Here is a 13777-nt window from a genome sequence, read left to right as displayed (position 1 = left end):
TATCCATGTTATAGCCATATCATTAGTTTATTTCCTTTTATTGCTAAATAATATTCCATTCTATAAACACATTACCTTTTATTTTACATTCTCTTCATCATTGATAATTACTTGGGTTGTTTCCATTTTCTTATAAAAAAATGTTGTTCGGAACATTCGCTTACAAGTGTTTGTGTGGTCATAAACTGACATATCTCCTGGGTATAACCCTAGCTGTAGAATGGTTGGGTTCTGTGGTAACTCTTTAATCATTGTTTTCCAAGGTCCTTGTACCATTTTACCTTCCCATCAGAATATAAGTTTTTAAAGACAGCTAGAAGGAGTTTGTGGTATCAAGCAAGTAGCAAATGTTATCACAGGCGAATGGGCAGGATGAATTGGGTTTGGGGGAAGGCAGAGAATCTGTCTTCCTCCTCTCCAGGTCAGTTGGTGCCAAGCAGGACATCACACATTTGCTCATGATGGGGACTGATCTGGCACAGATGTACCTAGGCATGTCCCTGTCCAGGGTCACATTTGCACCAGATTAAGAAATGGAACCACGCTGCGTACATTCCATTCAAGTGCCCTTGACCGCATGCCATTGTGTGATGAGTTGAGGATATTGGATATGACGGTGTACACTTGTTAGGAGGAAAACACCACTTGGGTAAATCCTGGGCATTCCTGTACCTAATTTCACCCTTGTAAATGCTTCCGCCCCATACTTTTTGCCCTACTTGCTAAGTGGTCGGAATTGTTCAGTTTGACCCCTAAGCTTGAGCTTCCAAATTGCATTTGGTTCCTTGCTACCTTGTACCATTGCCAATACTCCAATTCTAGGCCAGGGACAAAACCTGATTAGATTCGGGGGAAAATGCAGGAAACCAGGATCTTGCTCTTGTGGTAAATGTGCTGTTTCAATTTTCTTCAGTTAAGCTGTGTTTATTAATATGCTTTTAAGTTCACTTTCCAGCAGTTGCTATTCTCTTAGAATGTTTTTATATGTTACATCTGGGTTTGTCTTTTAGGTAACAATTGCCTGTGATGCAGTTCTCAGCTCAAAATCTCCATACAGAAAGCAGGACCCAGACACATGGGAAAATGAGTTGCCAGTATCTAAATATGCCAATAACCTCACCCAGTTGGACAATGGTGTCAGGATTCCTCCAAGGTGAGAACCAAATAGCAAGATGGAACTTTAGCCCCTAAAACTGGCCAGAGGAACATTTGCTTTTCTACCTCTCCTCTTGATTAGCAGTTACATATTTTCTCACCAGATGCCTTTTATTAAAGGTAAGCTCAAAACTTCTCTCTAAAATAGCCTATACCTTTGCAGTAGCTGCAGAATGTGCCCAGGCCATCTCCTAAACCCTTCCCTGCACTAAAGCCACCAGTTGCAAGAACTGTGCTGTTTGGCTTGAGGGGTGTCTATTCTTGCTGAAGCCAGCTGGGCCACACATGGGGCAGTCAGAAAAGCCATAGAGTTAAAGCTCCTTCCTCTTCTCCTGGAATAGCTCTCAACCGATGGTAGTGGAGTGAATGGATAAATACCCAGCCTACTGCCCCTCCAGGTGAGAAAACTGTCTCTTATAGTTCCCCAACTGACCTGAGCCCCAGTTGCCCATGATGATCACCTGCTCATCGACATACCCTATACTGGTTTCCTGCAAGTTTTTGTCTTCCCCACTCCCCTGGGATCACCTGCCACATAAGCCACTTGCACTTAGGTTTTTGTCTCAGAGTTTGTTCTGCAACAGTCTTTGGTTGCCACATTTTGGTAGAAATGCTCATGGGGCTGCATTAGCATCTTCTTTTACTACGTGCTGGTGTGTTCACAGAGGCAGATCCTGGGGGAAAGAGCAGATGGATAGGCAATGTGACTAATTTTGTTGAACCCTGATTTTACTGTATTCCATTCTGTATGGTCTTAAGAAAGGAGTGTCACTTCTGTGCCTCAGTTTCTTCCTTTGTAGAAGTGGGGATAGTAAAACGATGCTAAACAGAATTTACTCAAATTAAATAAGTCTTTCCATAAGTTACCTGCACATAGCTGCCATTTCGCTTTCGGTTGACCTGGCTTCTTTTCTCATTCATTTAGATTTGTGGTGTAGTAGGATGTGCTAGCCAACTTTCCATTGCTATAACAAATACCTGAGATACCCGAGAGACATCGACTTAGAGAAAAAGTTTTGTTTTGGCTCACAGTTTTGGAGGCTTCAGTCTATGATCACTTCTATGATCACTTCTGGTTCTGTTGCCTTTGGATCAGTGGTGAGGCAGCACAATATGGTGGGGAGCTCATGCTGGAGCAAACTGCTCACCTTATGGTGGGATGCAAAGAGAGAGAGGAGGAGCCAGGGTTCTGATAATGCCCTCAAAGGTGCCTCTAATGACCAGAAGACCTCCTGATAGTGCCAAGTCAGGTACCAAGCCTTTAATGCATGGGCCTTTGGAAGACACTCCAGATCCAGACTCTTTTATAAGGTTTTGTTTAAACTAGTTTTACTCTAGTTTTAAACTAGAATTACTGTTCTAATAGTGGATTTAGTTATGCATGTTCACTTCCCAAATCCTGGTTCCCGCTTCTTTTCTCTTAGCCAAGAGATAAACAGAAGGATATAATAGGAACAACTAGTTTAAACTAGTTTTACTCTAGTGGTTAATACTTTAGAACTTAGCCATTTATAAGCACAGACCCTTAATGTTTGCAGCTTGTTCAGGCTCCACTGTCCAGCACATGGGAATTTTGAGAAAATGATCTCTTTCTACCCCTCATGCTGTGTGTCCGTTTTCTAAAGTCAAAGAGCCATCTCAGAGATGCTGGGAGGAGCTGGTCCACATCTGGAAGGCAGGCAGGGTGTTGCGTGGTGCTGCTGCTCTGGGAGGGGTAAAGATAATGTTTTGAGGGGAGAAGGTGGGGAAGCATCAGTCTTTGTTATACCTTGGAGCATTTCCTCTGACCTGCCAGCTTGAGACGCTGTTTTCTTAGATGTCAGTGTTTCTGTTGTGCTTCGGCTATTCTGACTGCTCTACACGACTACTTTCCAGTGGTTGGAAGTGTGCCAGGTGTGACCTGCGGGAGAACCTCTGGTTGAATCTGACTGACGGCTCTGTCCTGTGTGGGAAGTGGTTCTTCGACAGCTCCGGGGGTAACGGGCATGCGCTGGAGCATTATAGAGACATGGGATACCCTCTGGCCGTGAAGCTGGGAACCATCACTCCCGATGGGGCAGGTGAGTGTGCCTTTTCCAAATCTGGGAACATGCAGGGACTTAGATTTAACCCATTCCTAGGTCCCCATGGTTGGCGAGTGTAGGCTTTGAACTCAGACAGCTCAAGTTTGAATCCTGATTTGCTGTGAAGTCTTGAACAAGTTTTCTAATCCTTCTGATTCCTTGTCTGGAGAATAGCGATGGCACCTCTCTCATGTTTATTGATGAGCATAAGGCACTTAACCCAGTGCACATAGTGAAGTTTAATGAAAGTTAGCTGCTATTGTTATATCCTTCTGTTTATCTCTCAGCTAAGAGAACAGAAGCAGGAATGATGATTTTGAAGCGAACATGCATAATTGAACCCACTATTAGAACAGTAAGGGAAAGTCCTAGAATTCATTATGGGGATTAGTACCATTTTTGGAAAAATGGGTTAATTAAGGAGAAGATGAGTTTTAACACATTCTCTTTGTTGAGTCTCTGAAATCACCCGGCAATGATGGTGCTCACGTTCTTTGAAGGATTAGGATGGTTTCCGACTCAGACTGTCAGCTTCAGAATCAGTTCTTTTTGCTCTCATGCAGCCTGCCCTAAAGTGTTAGTTTTTGACCATGCTTGTACAGTTAATTCCTCTTACCGTTTTATGATGGAAAGGGGAAATAATTTAATGTCCAGAATGAGAAACTTAGATATTGAGCAGAGGCTATAAGAAGGGAGGGGGCTGGAGAAGGAGATGGAGCTTATGTACATGTGTGAAGTATGAATATGGCATAAAGGATCCCACTATTATGTATAATTGTAATGCACAGTAAGAAAAAAGAATCCATCATCTCATCAGCCTTGGAAACACAGGTCTACACCAGCACCCAGCCCAACCTTCTTCACCTTCCCAGCTTTCTTGAATCTCTGATACCTCTGTGTTTTATGCTAATACCATGTTTTTAGGAGAAATATAAAGATATTTATTTGTCTTTTCTCTTTTTTTCTGTTCTTCTTGTTTGTCTTTCTGTGACCGGATTATCTTGCCTCAGAGTTAATTGGTCAAGATCTTTCACTTGGTCTGGAACACTTCTCACCAACCACTGCTTTTCCATTGAATGGGTTTTGTTTGTCATTTGTTTTATAACTGAGCACTGGCTGTTAGGTCACGTCAGAATTGTTTTGTTTTTACATTTTGGAAAATTTTTCTTGCCCCCAAATTCCATGGAATTGTTTTAACTCATTGTTTTTGGACAGGTGTTTTTATAGATGTCTTAGGCTGATTTTCTAGTAGGTATACATGTTGGTGTTTTTCTTAACTTTTTTTTTTAATGAACTCTTCAGCTGTTAAGGATATTAACCGGGCTGGGGTTGTGGCTCAGTGTAGAGTGCTCGCCTACCGGGTGTGAGGCACTGGGTTTGATCCTCAGCACCACACGAAAATAAATAAATAAAAGTATTGTGTTCATCTATGTCCAAAAAATATTTTAAAAAAGAATATTAACCTAGTATGTGCCATAGTTGTCAAGTGGGTTTGTTATTGCTGTTAAAGAAAGAGAACTTTAGTTTGTCTTATCATGTAATTGAGAGTATTTGAAGATATAATCTGTGTTCATTCATGGAATGTGTAAAAACACTGGGCAGCAGTGTGGACCACATGCCCTGTGGTGATAGTTCTTGAATTCATATAACTGAAATAATGTTAACTTTTGAAAAAAAGATCAGGCTTTGATTTCGCTGTGTAGTTTTAGTTTTAATAGAATGACTGTTTTCAGTCTAATTATTGTTTCATGGGTAGCATTAATTCTGTTTTGTTTCCTTCAAAACGTTTCAATCCGTTTGCTATAACTTAAATAACTTTGTTTATTTAAAAGCCAAATGAATCAGTAAGAGTGTATATAAAGTGTCCTGAAGTGTCCAGCCATGAGCCTGTGGACCCTGAGGTGTGAGAGGGTGGTTCTCTGTCTGGGGACTGGGATCACATCCTGGTGAGCCTACCTCTACCAAGCTATCCATCTTCTACACTCGTTGGGCCCTCAGGCACTAATTCAACTCACAAGAGACAAAGTCTTAAAGTCAGGGTATTTGTTTTTAGGTCATAATGTGAAGCACAACTGCCAGTATGTGGGATGTTTATGTCAGTTTGACTAGTACATTCCCTCCCCATGAGAAGATAATTTATATTTAGAAGATTGCCTTGTGGACATGGAATTCAAAAAGAATTTGGATTCAAATATTTAATGAGACTTTGATCTGATCATCCTGATTTCCTTTTCCCCATAAGGATATACCTATTCAGTGAGAAATTCCTTCTCATCCTTGAGGTATCTGTGTAGATTTTAGTTCTCCCAAGAACCCCTGGTTCCCCCAGACTAGGCCAGGGTGGTTGGCACATGTCATGAAAATAGGCCCCATATCCAATTCCACTCTGGGTCCCCATGGGGACAATAACAAACAAAACAAGAAACAGATACCACACAAACAAACAAAGGCTTTCCTGTTTGGGAAGAGACATTGTTTTGGCCAAGCAAAGAGGAGGTTCTTGATGGGATGGGAGTAATGTGAGAAGAAGGTTGGAGAGGGTGTTTTTATTCCATTATGGAAATTAGTTATTGATCCAAGAAGGTGCTTCTGTGACTGCAAGAGAGTGGTCCAGAGATGCCCGAGGCAGCTGTGAGATGGCCCGTTCTGCTGGCTGCTCTAGTGCTGAAGCATCTCAAGTTGGTCTTTCTTTTTTGGTCATGATATTCACCTCTGACCGGGGCACAAGTTCCCTTGAGTCTCATAAGTTCCCTTGAGCCTGAGGATTGGAATTAAGTCATGATTACCTCATTTTGGTTTTGACCTGGCTTATGCCTCTCCTGTGTGCCTGTCTCACCTGGTGGTGCTCCACGGGGGCACTTTCCATAGGATTCTATCATCGTTTGTTTGATGGTGGCCAGCTGGGGTCGTGGGGACTGACTGCCATGTTTGTTATGCATCTAGCATAGCCCCTTGCACATAGTAGGTGTTCAGTAAATATTTGCAGAGTAAACAGTGGAAGACATGCCAACAACATATTTTTCTGCTTCACCTTTTGTCTTTCTTAAAAAAGTTTTTTTCCCATGTTGTCTTACTCTTATCAGCTTTTAAAAGATTTTTTTTTTTATTTTAATTTTTTTTCTTGACTAGTCTAGGTTTTGTCTGGCTTGAGAGTTAAACTCATTCTTTAAAGTAATTGTATATGCTTTTGACCTCATTCATTTCATCTTATTTTTTAGTGTAATTGCTGGAGCATTCTCTCCTTTCTCTTCATTTCCTTGCAGTGGCAGATGGCCTGTTGGCATATAGATATAAACTCATGATGGAGAGAGGTGGTTCTGGTAGAGAGGGTCAGCCCTTCCTCTGAAGAGAACCTTCTCTTGGCCTCTCTTCTCTGACTTTCTACACTGTGTTTGACCAAGACATTGGGTTTTCTTTCCATTTTGTGAGCAGAGCAGCAAAGGCAGCTTCCCTGGTTTCCTTTCTAAACTGAAGAATCCATTGAGGCATGTCTTTACCTTTCCACCATTTTCTGGGGCTTAGGAGAAGAGCCTTGAATACACACGAGTGAGCCTTAGTCAGGAAGACATTTGTTGAGGTTGTTCATGCCGGACCAGCTGTCTAAGACTATTTGAAATATTAAACTTTAACCTTACGAAGGTAGGGACTCTGCTGATCTCATTTAACATTATATCTTCAGTATCTGTATTATTTTGTGTTCAGTAAATGTTTTAGTCAGCTTTTTCACTGCGTTGACTAAATGACCTCACCAGCACAATTACAGAGGAGGAAGAGTTTATTGGAGGGCTCATGGTTTCAGAGGTCTCAATCCATAGACACCTGGCTCCATTCCTTAGGGCTCTAGGTGAGGCAGAATATCATGGCGGGAGAGCGTGGCCGAGGGAAGTGGCTCACATCATCATGAAGCAGAGAGAGAGACTACACTTTCCAGATACCAATATATACAAAGCCAACCCTAAATTCCACCTCCTCCAGCCACACCCCACCACTTCAGTTACCACTCAGTTAATCCCTGTCAGGGGATTAATTCTCTGGTTGGGTTAAGACTCTCACAACCCAATCATTTTTAATCTGAACCTTCTTACATTGTCTCACACGTGAGCTTTTGGGGGACGCCTCACATCCAGACCATATCAGTAAATGTTTATTGAATAAGATGACTATGTGAGAGAATGAGTGAGTTAATTGATGTGACCGAATAAGGCTGATCGTGTTGCTTTGATCCTAATAGCACACCATCCAAAAGAATCATTTTGCTCTTTGGGAATGACTTATAAAACTTTATTTTTTCAGTCAGAATATTATTATAAATTTGGGAAAAATTGAAGAAAAAAGAGTAAAAGAAATCTTCCCATTGATTATTACCATTTGATACTGTTTCTCGCAGTGTCAGTCATGGCTCCTGTCTACCATTTCTTTTCCTAACTCTTCCCTCTTTTGTTGTTTTTGTGATGCAGGGAATTGAATCCAGGGTCTTAGGCATGCTAGGCAAGTGCTCTACCACAGAGCTACATCCCCAACCTCCTTTTTAATTTTATTTTGAGACAGGGTTTCCCTAAGTTGCCCAGGCTGGTCTGGAACATGCAGTTCCTCCTGCCTTAGCCTCACCTGTAGCTGGGATTACAGGCAGCTCTACCTTGGCCAGACCTACATTAGTTTTTTTAAATTTACTGCACATAGTTTTTTTCTAACATGTTTCTTACATGAATGGGGTATTCCTGTGCTAAAAATTTTCTTCTCTTTTCTGTGCTTGCTACATTGTGCTCTTTGTGGTTTAGTTTGTCATTTACCTCAAAATGAAACAATAACTGGTTTGCTTCTAAAATGATCCCAGTTACTCACCAAACACCACTTGGGCCATTCGTGGCAGGACCCACGATGGACTTTACAACTGTGATTCTTGGTTCTAAGTTTTGGGTCCAGTTGGGGGGTGTGGAGGGTAATACTTATCAGGCAAGGCTTATTTGCTGTGACAGTTCTGAGCTAAGACCTGACTGTTAAGCTGAAGCTGGAATAAAATAAGCTTCCAAATGAAAAGCATGTAAGGCGGTGTTTTCAGGCACTGAGTCTATTTAAAATTTTTTTTATCTATGACTCTATAACATTTTTAAATTCTTAAAGACTGCCAGACTTAAGGATCATAGTTCATTTTTAGATTTCTTATGTGGTACTCATTAAACTTTTTTTCATTGAGGTAAGAAATAACAATAGTATCTGATCAAGTCCTATTGAATCTCTGGGCATTTAGTGATGGGAGTTAGGAAATGTGAGTTAGGCTCTTAGTTGCAAGAGCCTGATGGGCTAAGAACCACAGAAGGCTGTGTGATTTTCATTTATTTCAAAATCCTAGACCAATGCTAATGATGTCAATTTAGCAATTTAATATTTTCTAATAGATCTTTGATAATTAGAGACCTAGAGTCTTAAGTCTTCAAAACTGTTTCACTAGTTAATAATAACTGAAGCTAGAGAAAAATGGAACCCAGTGAGCTCCTGCATTTGAGTGGCATTTTTCTGTTATTTGTCATAGTTTAAAAATAGTGTTGATGTGTGTTTCAAGTCGTGAGTTCCAACATTTTTGTTTGTTTTTTATTATTCAAACTTTTTTGGATTTTTTTTTTTCTCAATTGGACTAGGGATTTTGTCTTTCAGTTTTGTTTTCTGAGAACACTGACCAACATAATAAAAATGAAAATGAGGGCTGCTATCTGCAAGTTAAACTGGGCCCCTAGGAGAAGAGGAGTAGAAAAGTAAGCTGTATAATGTTTAATCTGTTAACAACAGAAAGACTGACTGCCTTTGGGGGCAGGGAGTCTCCACATATGTCAGATAGGTCAGGGATCACCTGTAGCATCCATACCTTACTCTCTTTGTCTACACACACACACACACACACACACACACACACCACACACACACTTTTTTTCCCTTGTGTTGTTCTGAGCAATAGGAAACTCCTTGGGCAGTCTATCTTTGTTCTCACTCTCCTCAAAGGTGATAATTTTATATCTGTTGTCCTTGTAGTAGATTTTGTTTTTCACATTTGGGGGTGAGGGAATTGTGTTTTTTTGAGTCTTCCTTCTTATGAATGGGTCAGGGATGGTGCTTCACCATGGGTATCCTGAGATGTCTCAAGGAGTATTCTGAGGTGCTGAGAAGAGAACTGGCCATGAATCTGATAGTTGGTTTCTGGGCCACTTGTGGGATTTGGGGGAAAATCATTTCATCTTTAGGAGCCTCTTTTCTTCTGGAGGATGGTCCTGATATCTGTCCTATTGCATTACTGTGTGAGGACAGATACTGCAGGGGATCCTATAGCTTTGAAAACTGTAAACATTGCTCCTAAAACTTTACTGTGCTCCTGGGAGTCTTGGTAAAATGCAGATTCTGATTCGGTGGATTTGGACAGGACCCGAGACTGCATTTCCCTGGAGCTCCCAGGTGATGCTGTAGCTTGGTCCTCGCACCACACTGTAGACGCCAATCCAGTCTAAAGCTTTATGTTGTTGGGTGGGACGTTGTTTCATGAGGAGAGAAGCTGCTCACCCCAGCACAGAGCTTCCGAACATGAATGTGCCTTGGTGCAGGACCCGGGGTCTCTGGAGCCTCGAGAGTTACCTCGGTGTGCCAGACACACCCCTGGTGCCCGGGTGTGCTGCGCGGGGCAGGCTGGGGAAGCACAAGTCTCTAATAGGTCCTGTGAGGCATGAACACTGAAGTAGGAAAGAAGGGGCGCTGGGAAGGGACAGGCGGGAGGGTTGAGGATATAGAGGATTCCATGGGCAGAATTTTGTTTGGTCCAATCAACCAGTTAGCTGCAGCTCAGCACCTGTGTGCTCTCTGTCCCCACGGATTCTCCCCCATGGCAGACACAGGTCACCCCCTCCTCCTTCACCCTGCCCTCTTCTGACCTTAGCATCATGCCACTGTATCTTTGATTAGAAAAGTTCAATGTTGGGCATTTATATTCGTCTACATCTAAATAATTTTAACTTTAGATCCTGTTCTCTTTTTTTTTTTCTTATTTCAGAAACTTTAAAAAATTTTTTTTGAAATGTCAAAAGAATTGATGTGTGTGTATTTACAAGACATATGCGCTTATTATGTTTATTGTTTATCATCTTTTTCCTGGTTGAGTGTTGTGAGGTTTTTGTTTGGTTTATTGCTATATCCCAAGCGTGGTGCACACTAGAAACTCAATGAGTGTATATTGAATATTGAATGACTTGCTTAAAGATCTCTGCTTATTTTCTCTTCACCTCTAGATGTTTATTCTTTTCAAGAAGAGGAACCTGTTTTGGATCCTCATTTGGCCAAGCACTTAGCGCATTTTGGAATTGATATGCTTCACATGCATGGGGTGAGAAGGTCTACTTTGGTCTAATCCCACCTTGCGGGAGGAAGTGGGGATGTGGGGTGGGAGAGGGAGCTGTTTAGTTTATTTAATACGTCATTCCTCTAACATGGATCTTTATTTTATAAATTTTATATTTTAATTGTTACATTTACTTCCTGAATTTAATTAATTTGCATTTTCTTTTGGTTACCAGCTTAGATGTTTTTATGTTGCAATAGAAATGGCATCTGATCAAGCATCATCTTGTCTTATTTGGAGTTTACTTGCGCAGTTTCTGTCTTCTTTGATGGACAGTTACATGAATCACGCTTTGTTCACTGAAGGGAGAAAGTACAGGGAGATGACCTTTAAAATTATCTGTGACCAACATCATTTTTAATTAATTTCAGGAAAGGAAGCAGAACTCCTGGGGTGGTGGAAAGAATAAGCCAGCATATTATTGTTGATGAAAAGCTTTGCTTCATTTATTAACATGTTCTCGAGTTGTCGTCATGACTGTAGTTTTTTTTTGAGAGCCTATTTAATGTGCACGCTTTGTTTAAGCCCTTTCCTCCCAGGCCATCTCCCTCTCTTCCTGATTGTACTCTGTCTCCACTTTCTTGGGCACGTGCCTTTTCCCTTGCTTTCCTCTGACCTTCTTTACACCTTCCTCCTCCAGCAGGGTGCTCCCAGGCCCCAGGTCTTACTCCACACCCTCTCTACTGCCTCACCTCTTCACTGCTGTTTTTTGTTGCTCCTTCCTGCTTCTCTTTTTGGTTCCTATCTTTCATCCTCCTATCTCCTTGCCTGTTCAATCTTTCTCTTTAAAAAATATTCTTCATTATTATTTTTTTTTTGTGATAAAATATGTGTAACATAAAATCTGCCACTTTAGACGTTTTTAAGCATATAGTTCTGCGGCATTAACTACAGCCCCACCATTGTGCAGTGGTCACCACCTCTCAGTGTCCTCTAACTAGATTTTTTTTTTTTAGTGGGGAAAAATGGCAGGAAATATCCAATAACATTAGAAATAACTTATGGGACCTGATATTTGAATGGGAATCGCATTTAAAATTATCCTTCTTTCACAACTTGACCCCAGACAGAGAATGGGCTTCGGGACAATGACATCAAGCCCAGGGTCAGCGAATGGGAAGTGATCCAGGAGTCGGGGACGAAGCTGAAGCCCATGTATGGCCCCGGGTACACGGGTCTGAAGAACCTGGGGAACAGCTGCTATCTCAGTTCAGTCATGCAGGCTGTCTTCAGCATCCCGGAATTCCAGAGAGCGTAAGTGCCTCCCGAGCAGAGGGGCCCTGGGAAGCCCATCTCCATCACCTTGGACCTTCTGCCACCTCATCTGTGGCATGACCTCTCGTCCTGAGGCTGAATGAGAACAAATGTTCTTACCAAATGTTATGGGATCAGACAAGATAAGGGGAACTTTGGAAACTGAAAAACCCCCTACAAGTTTTGTTATATTAATTATTGACATCCGATATTAGACCATCACCCTGTGTGTCAAGAATATATTAATCATTAACCTTCCTGGCAAAGATGCTGGATCCCTCCTATGGATGTGCTGAGACAGCCAGTGGTTTGTTTGTCCAGTCTCTCTCCTCTGGGGCAGGAGAGTTCCTTAATGACTTAGGATTTTCATTTTTTGCTACTTGAAAGTGTGGTTCAGAGACTGGTGCTGTTCTGTGGATGGTGGGATGTGGGTCTGAGTTAAATATGGAGACTGAGAGTTAGCACTTAGAAATTTTCATAGTTAATTTTATATTGTCATGTCTTATAAGTGGCATTTCATTTTCCTGATTATTCATTTTTGTGGTACTTCTTAAAGGTATTGTCTGAGTTGGAAAAACCTGGCCCCTTTCCATGGACACTTTGGGAGGCACTGATTTTGGGTTCTTCCTAACTGTGCATGTACAAGGCTGCCTTCCTTACCCCACACCTGGTGGCTCAGTAGCTATGGCTGTGGCCATTTTCTTTCTTGGGCTGTACTTAGAACAGGAAGCTGCAGAGCCCAGGAGCTACACCTGGTGCACTCAAAGGTGCACTTAGGGCTACTGCCTAAGTTTAGAAAATTACATCTAGTGTATTCCAGAGTGGGTAGGTTTCCACCTTAGTTCAAGTATGGAAGAGGACACATGTGTGTTAGGGCAGATTGACAGGCAGAGGGCAGGCTAGGAATAGCATGGGGCACCTGGAGTTGAAATCCTAATGGTTTTAATGAGGGTTAATCAAAAGTATTTCAGATAACTGTTCTTTCATTGGTATTTGAAGACTTCTTGCCATTTGCTGGCTTTGAAAATACATGGTCAGTTTTCCACATTGACTTTTCATGTTTTCTTCCAGCCAATGGAGTGAGCTCTTCTGCTCAGCAGAGTGCTGGGTGAATGCGGGGGTCCTGGTAAATGAAAGGACATGGTTCCTGGCTCCAGGGAAGGCACAAAAAACAGACACTGCTTAAATAATCATAGGAACAACTGTATGGTTACCAATATGGCACATTACATGAAGGAAAAGGGATGGAGGTGTCAGAGAGGACCCTTTGAAGAGGGAGCTCACCCCTGACAGATGTGCGGGAGGAGTGGGGGAGGGGTTAGAGGATTTGGGGCAAAGGGAAGAGCAAGTTTGAAGCCACCAGATGGGAAACCCTTTCCAGAGGCGAACATCCTATATAAATTTTTTTTTTTTTTTAAATTCTTACCCATGGTCTCACACTTGTATTATTATTCATTGGACTGGGGAATAATGTAACTCCATCCTATGTGACTCCTGCTCCAAGATCTTTTTTGGAAAAGTCGAAGGAATGTCCTTTTGGTCGGTGTTTTGTCATCATTATTTCTTTTGAACTACAGTCGAAGAAACTTGTGTTTTTTTCTTACAAAACCCATCAGCATTTTTAGTGCTTTAAAATCCACAATTAACAACAACAAAATTTCTGACATGCCATTTGACAAAGAATTAATTTTCTGATTTTTCATATTATCCAATACTTTGTATGCTATTTTCTAATTATTTATGTTAGAACATGAGCACCTCCTCCTTATTTTTTTCATTGTTTGCCCAAACGCCCCTGGATTGGACTACGTGCTCTTCAAACCTCTTTTTCCTCAGCAGGTCAGTTCAGCTTAGCTGGGTCTAGGGCAGTGTCTCCATTTTGTAAGTGGAAAGAGTGACTCATAGAAAGATTAGATGACTTATGAACACC

General features: G+C 41.6%; 1 protein-coding gene across 1 annotated transcript in view; it reads left to right on the top strand.

The window, feature by feature from the left end:
- The window catches only part of USP13 (ubiquitin specific peptidase 13), a 103020-nt gene that overhangs the window by 42002 nt on the left and 47241 nt on the right, over positions 1-13777 (top strand). The window contains exons 5-8 of the mRNA XM_079156350.1: positions 1011-1153; positions 3031-3215; positions 10484-10578; positions 11660-11847. Coding sequence (XP_079012476.1) covers positions 1011-1153; positions 3031-3215; positions 10484-10578; positions 11660-11847 — 611 coding nt within the window. The remainder of the gene's footprint in view (positions 1-1010; positions 1154-3030; positions 3216-10483; positions 10579-11659; positions 11848-13777) is intronic.

This window comes from Sciurus vulgaris, assembly GCF_902686455.1.
Source record: "Sciurus vulgaris genome assembly, chromosome: 10".
Classification (NCBI taxonomy): domain Eukaryota; kingdom Metazoa; phylum Chordata; class Mammalia; order Rodentia; family Sciuridae; genus Sciurus; species Sciurus vulgaris.
This window is presented reverse-complemented; position numbering and strand designations above follow the sequence as displayed.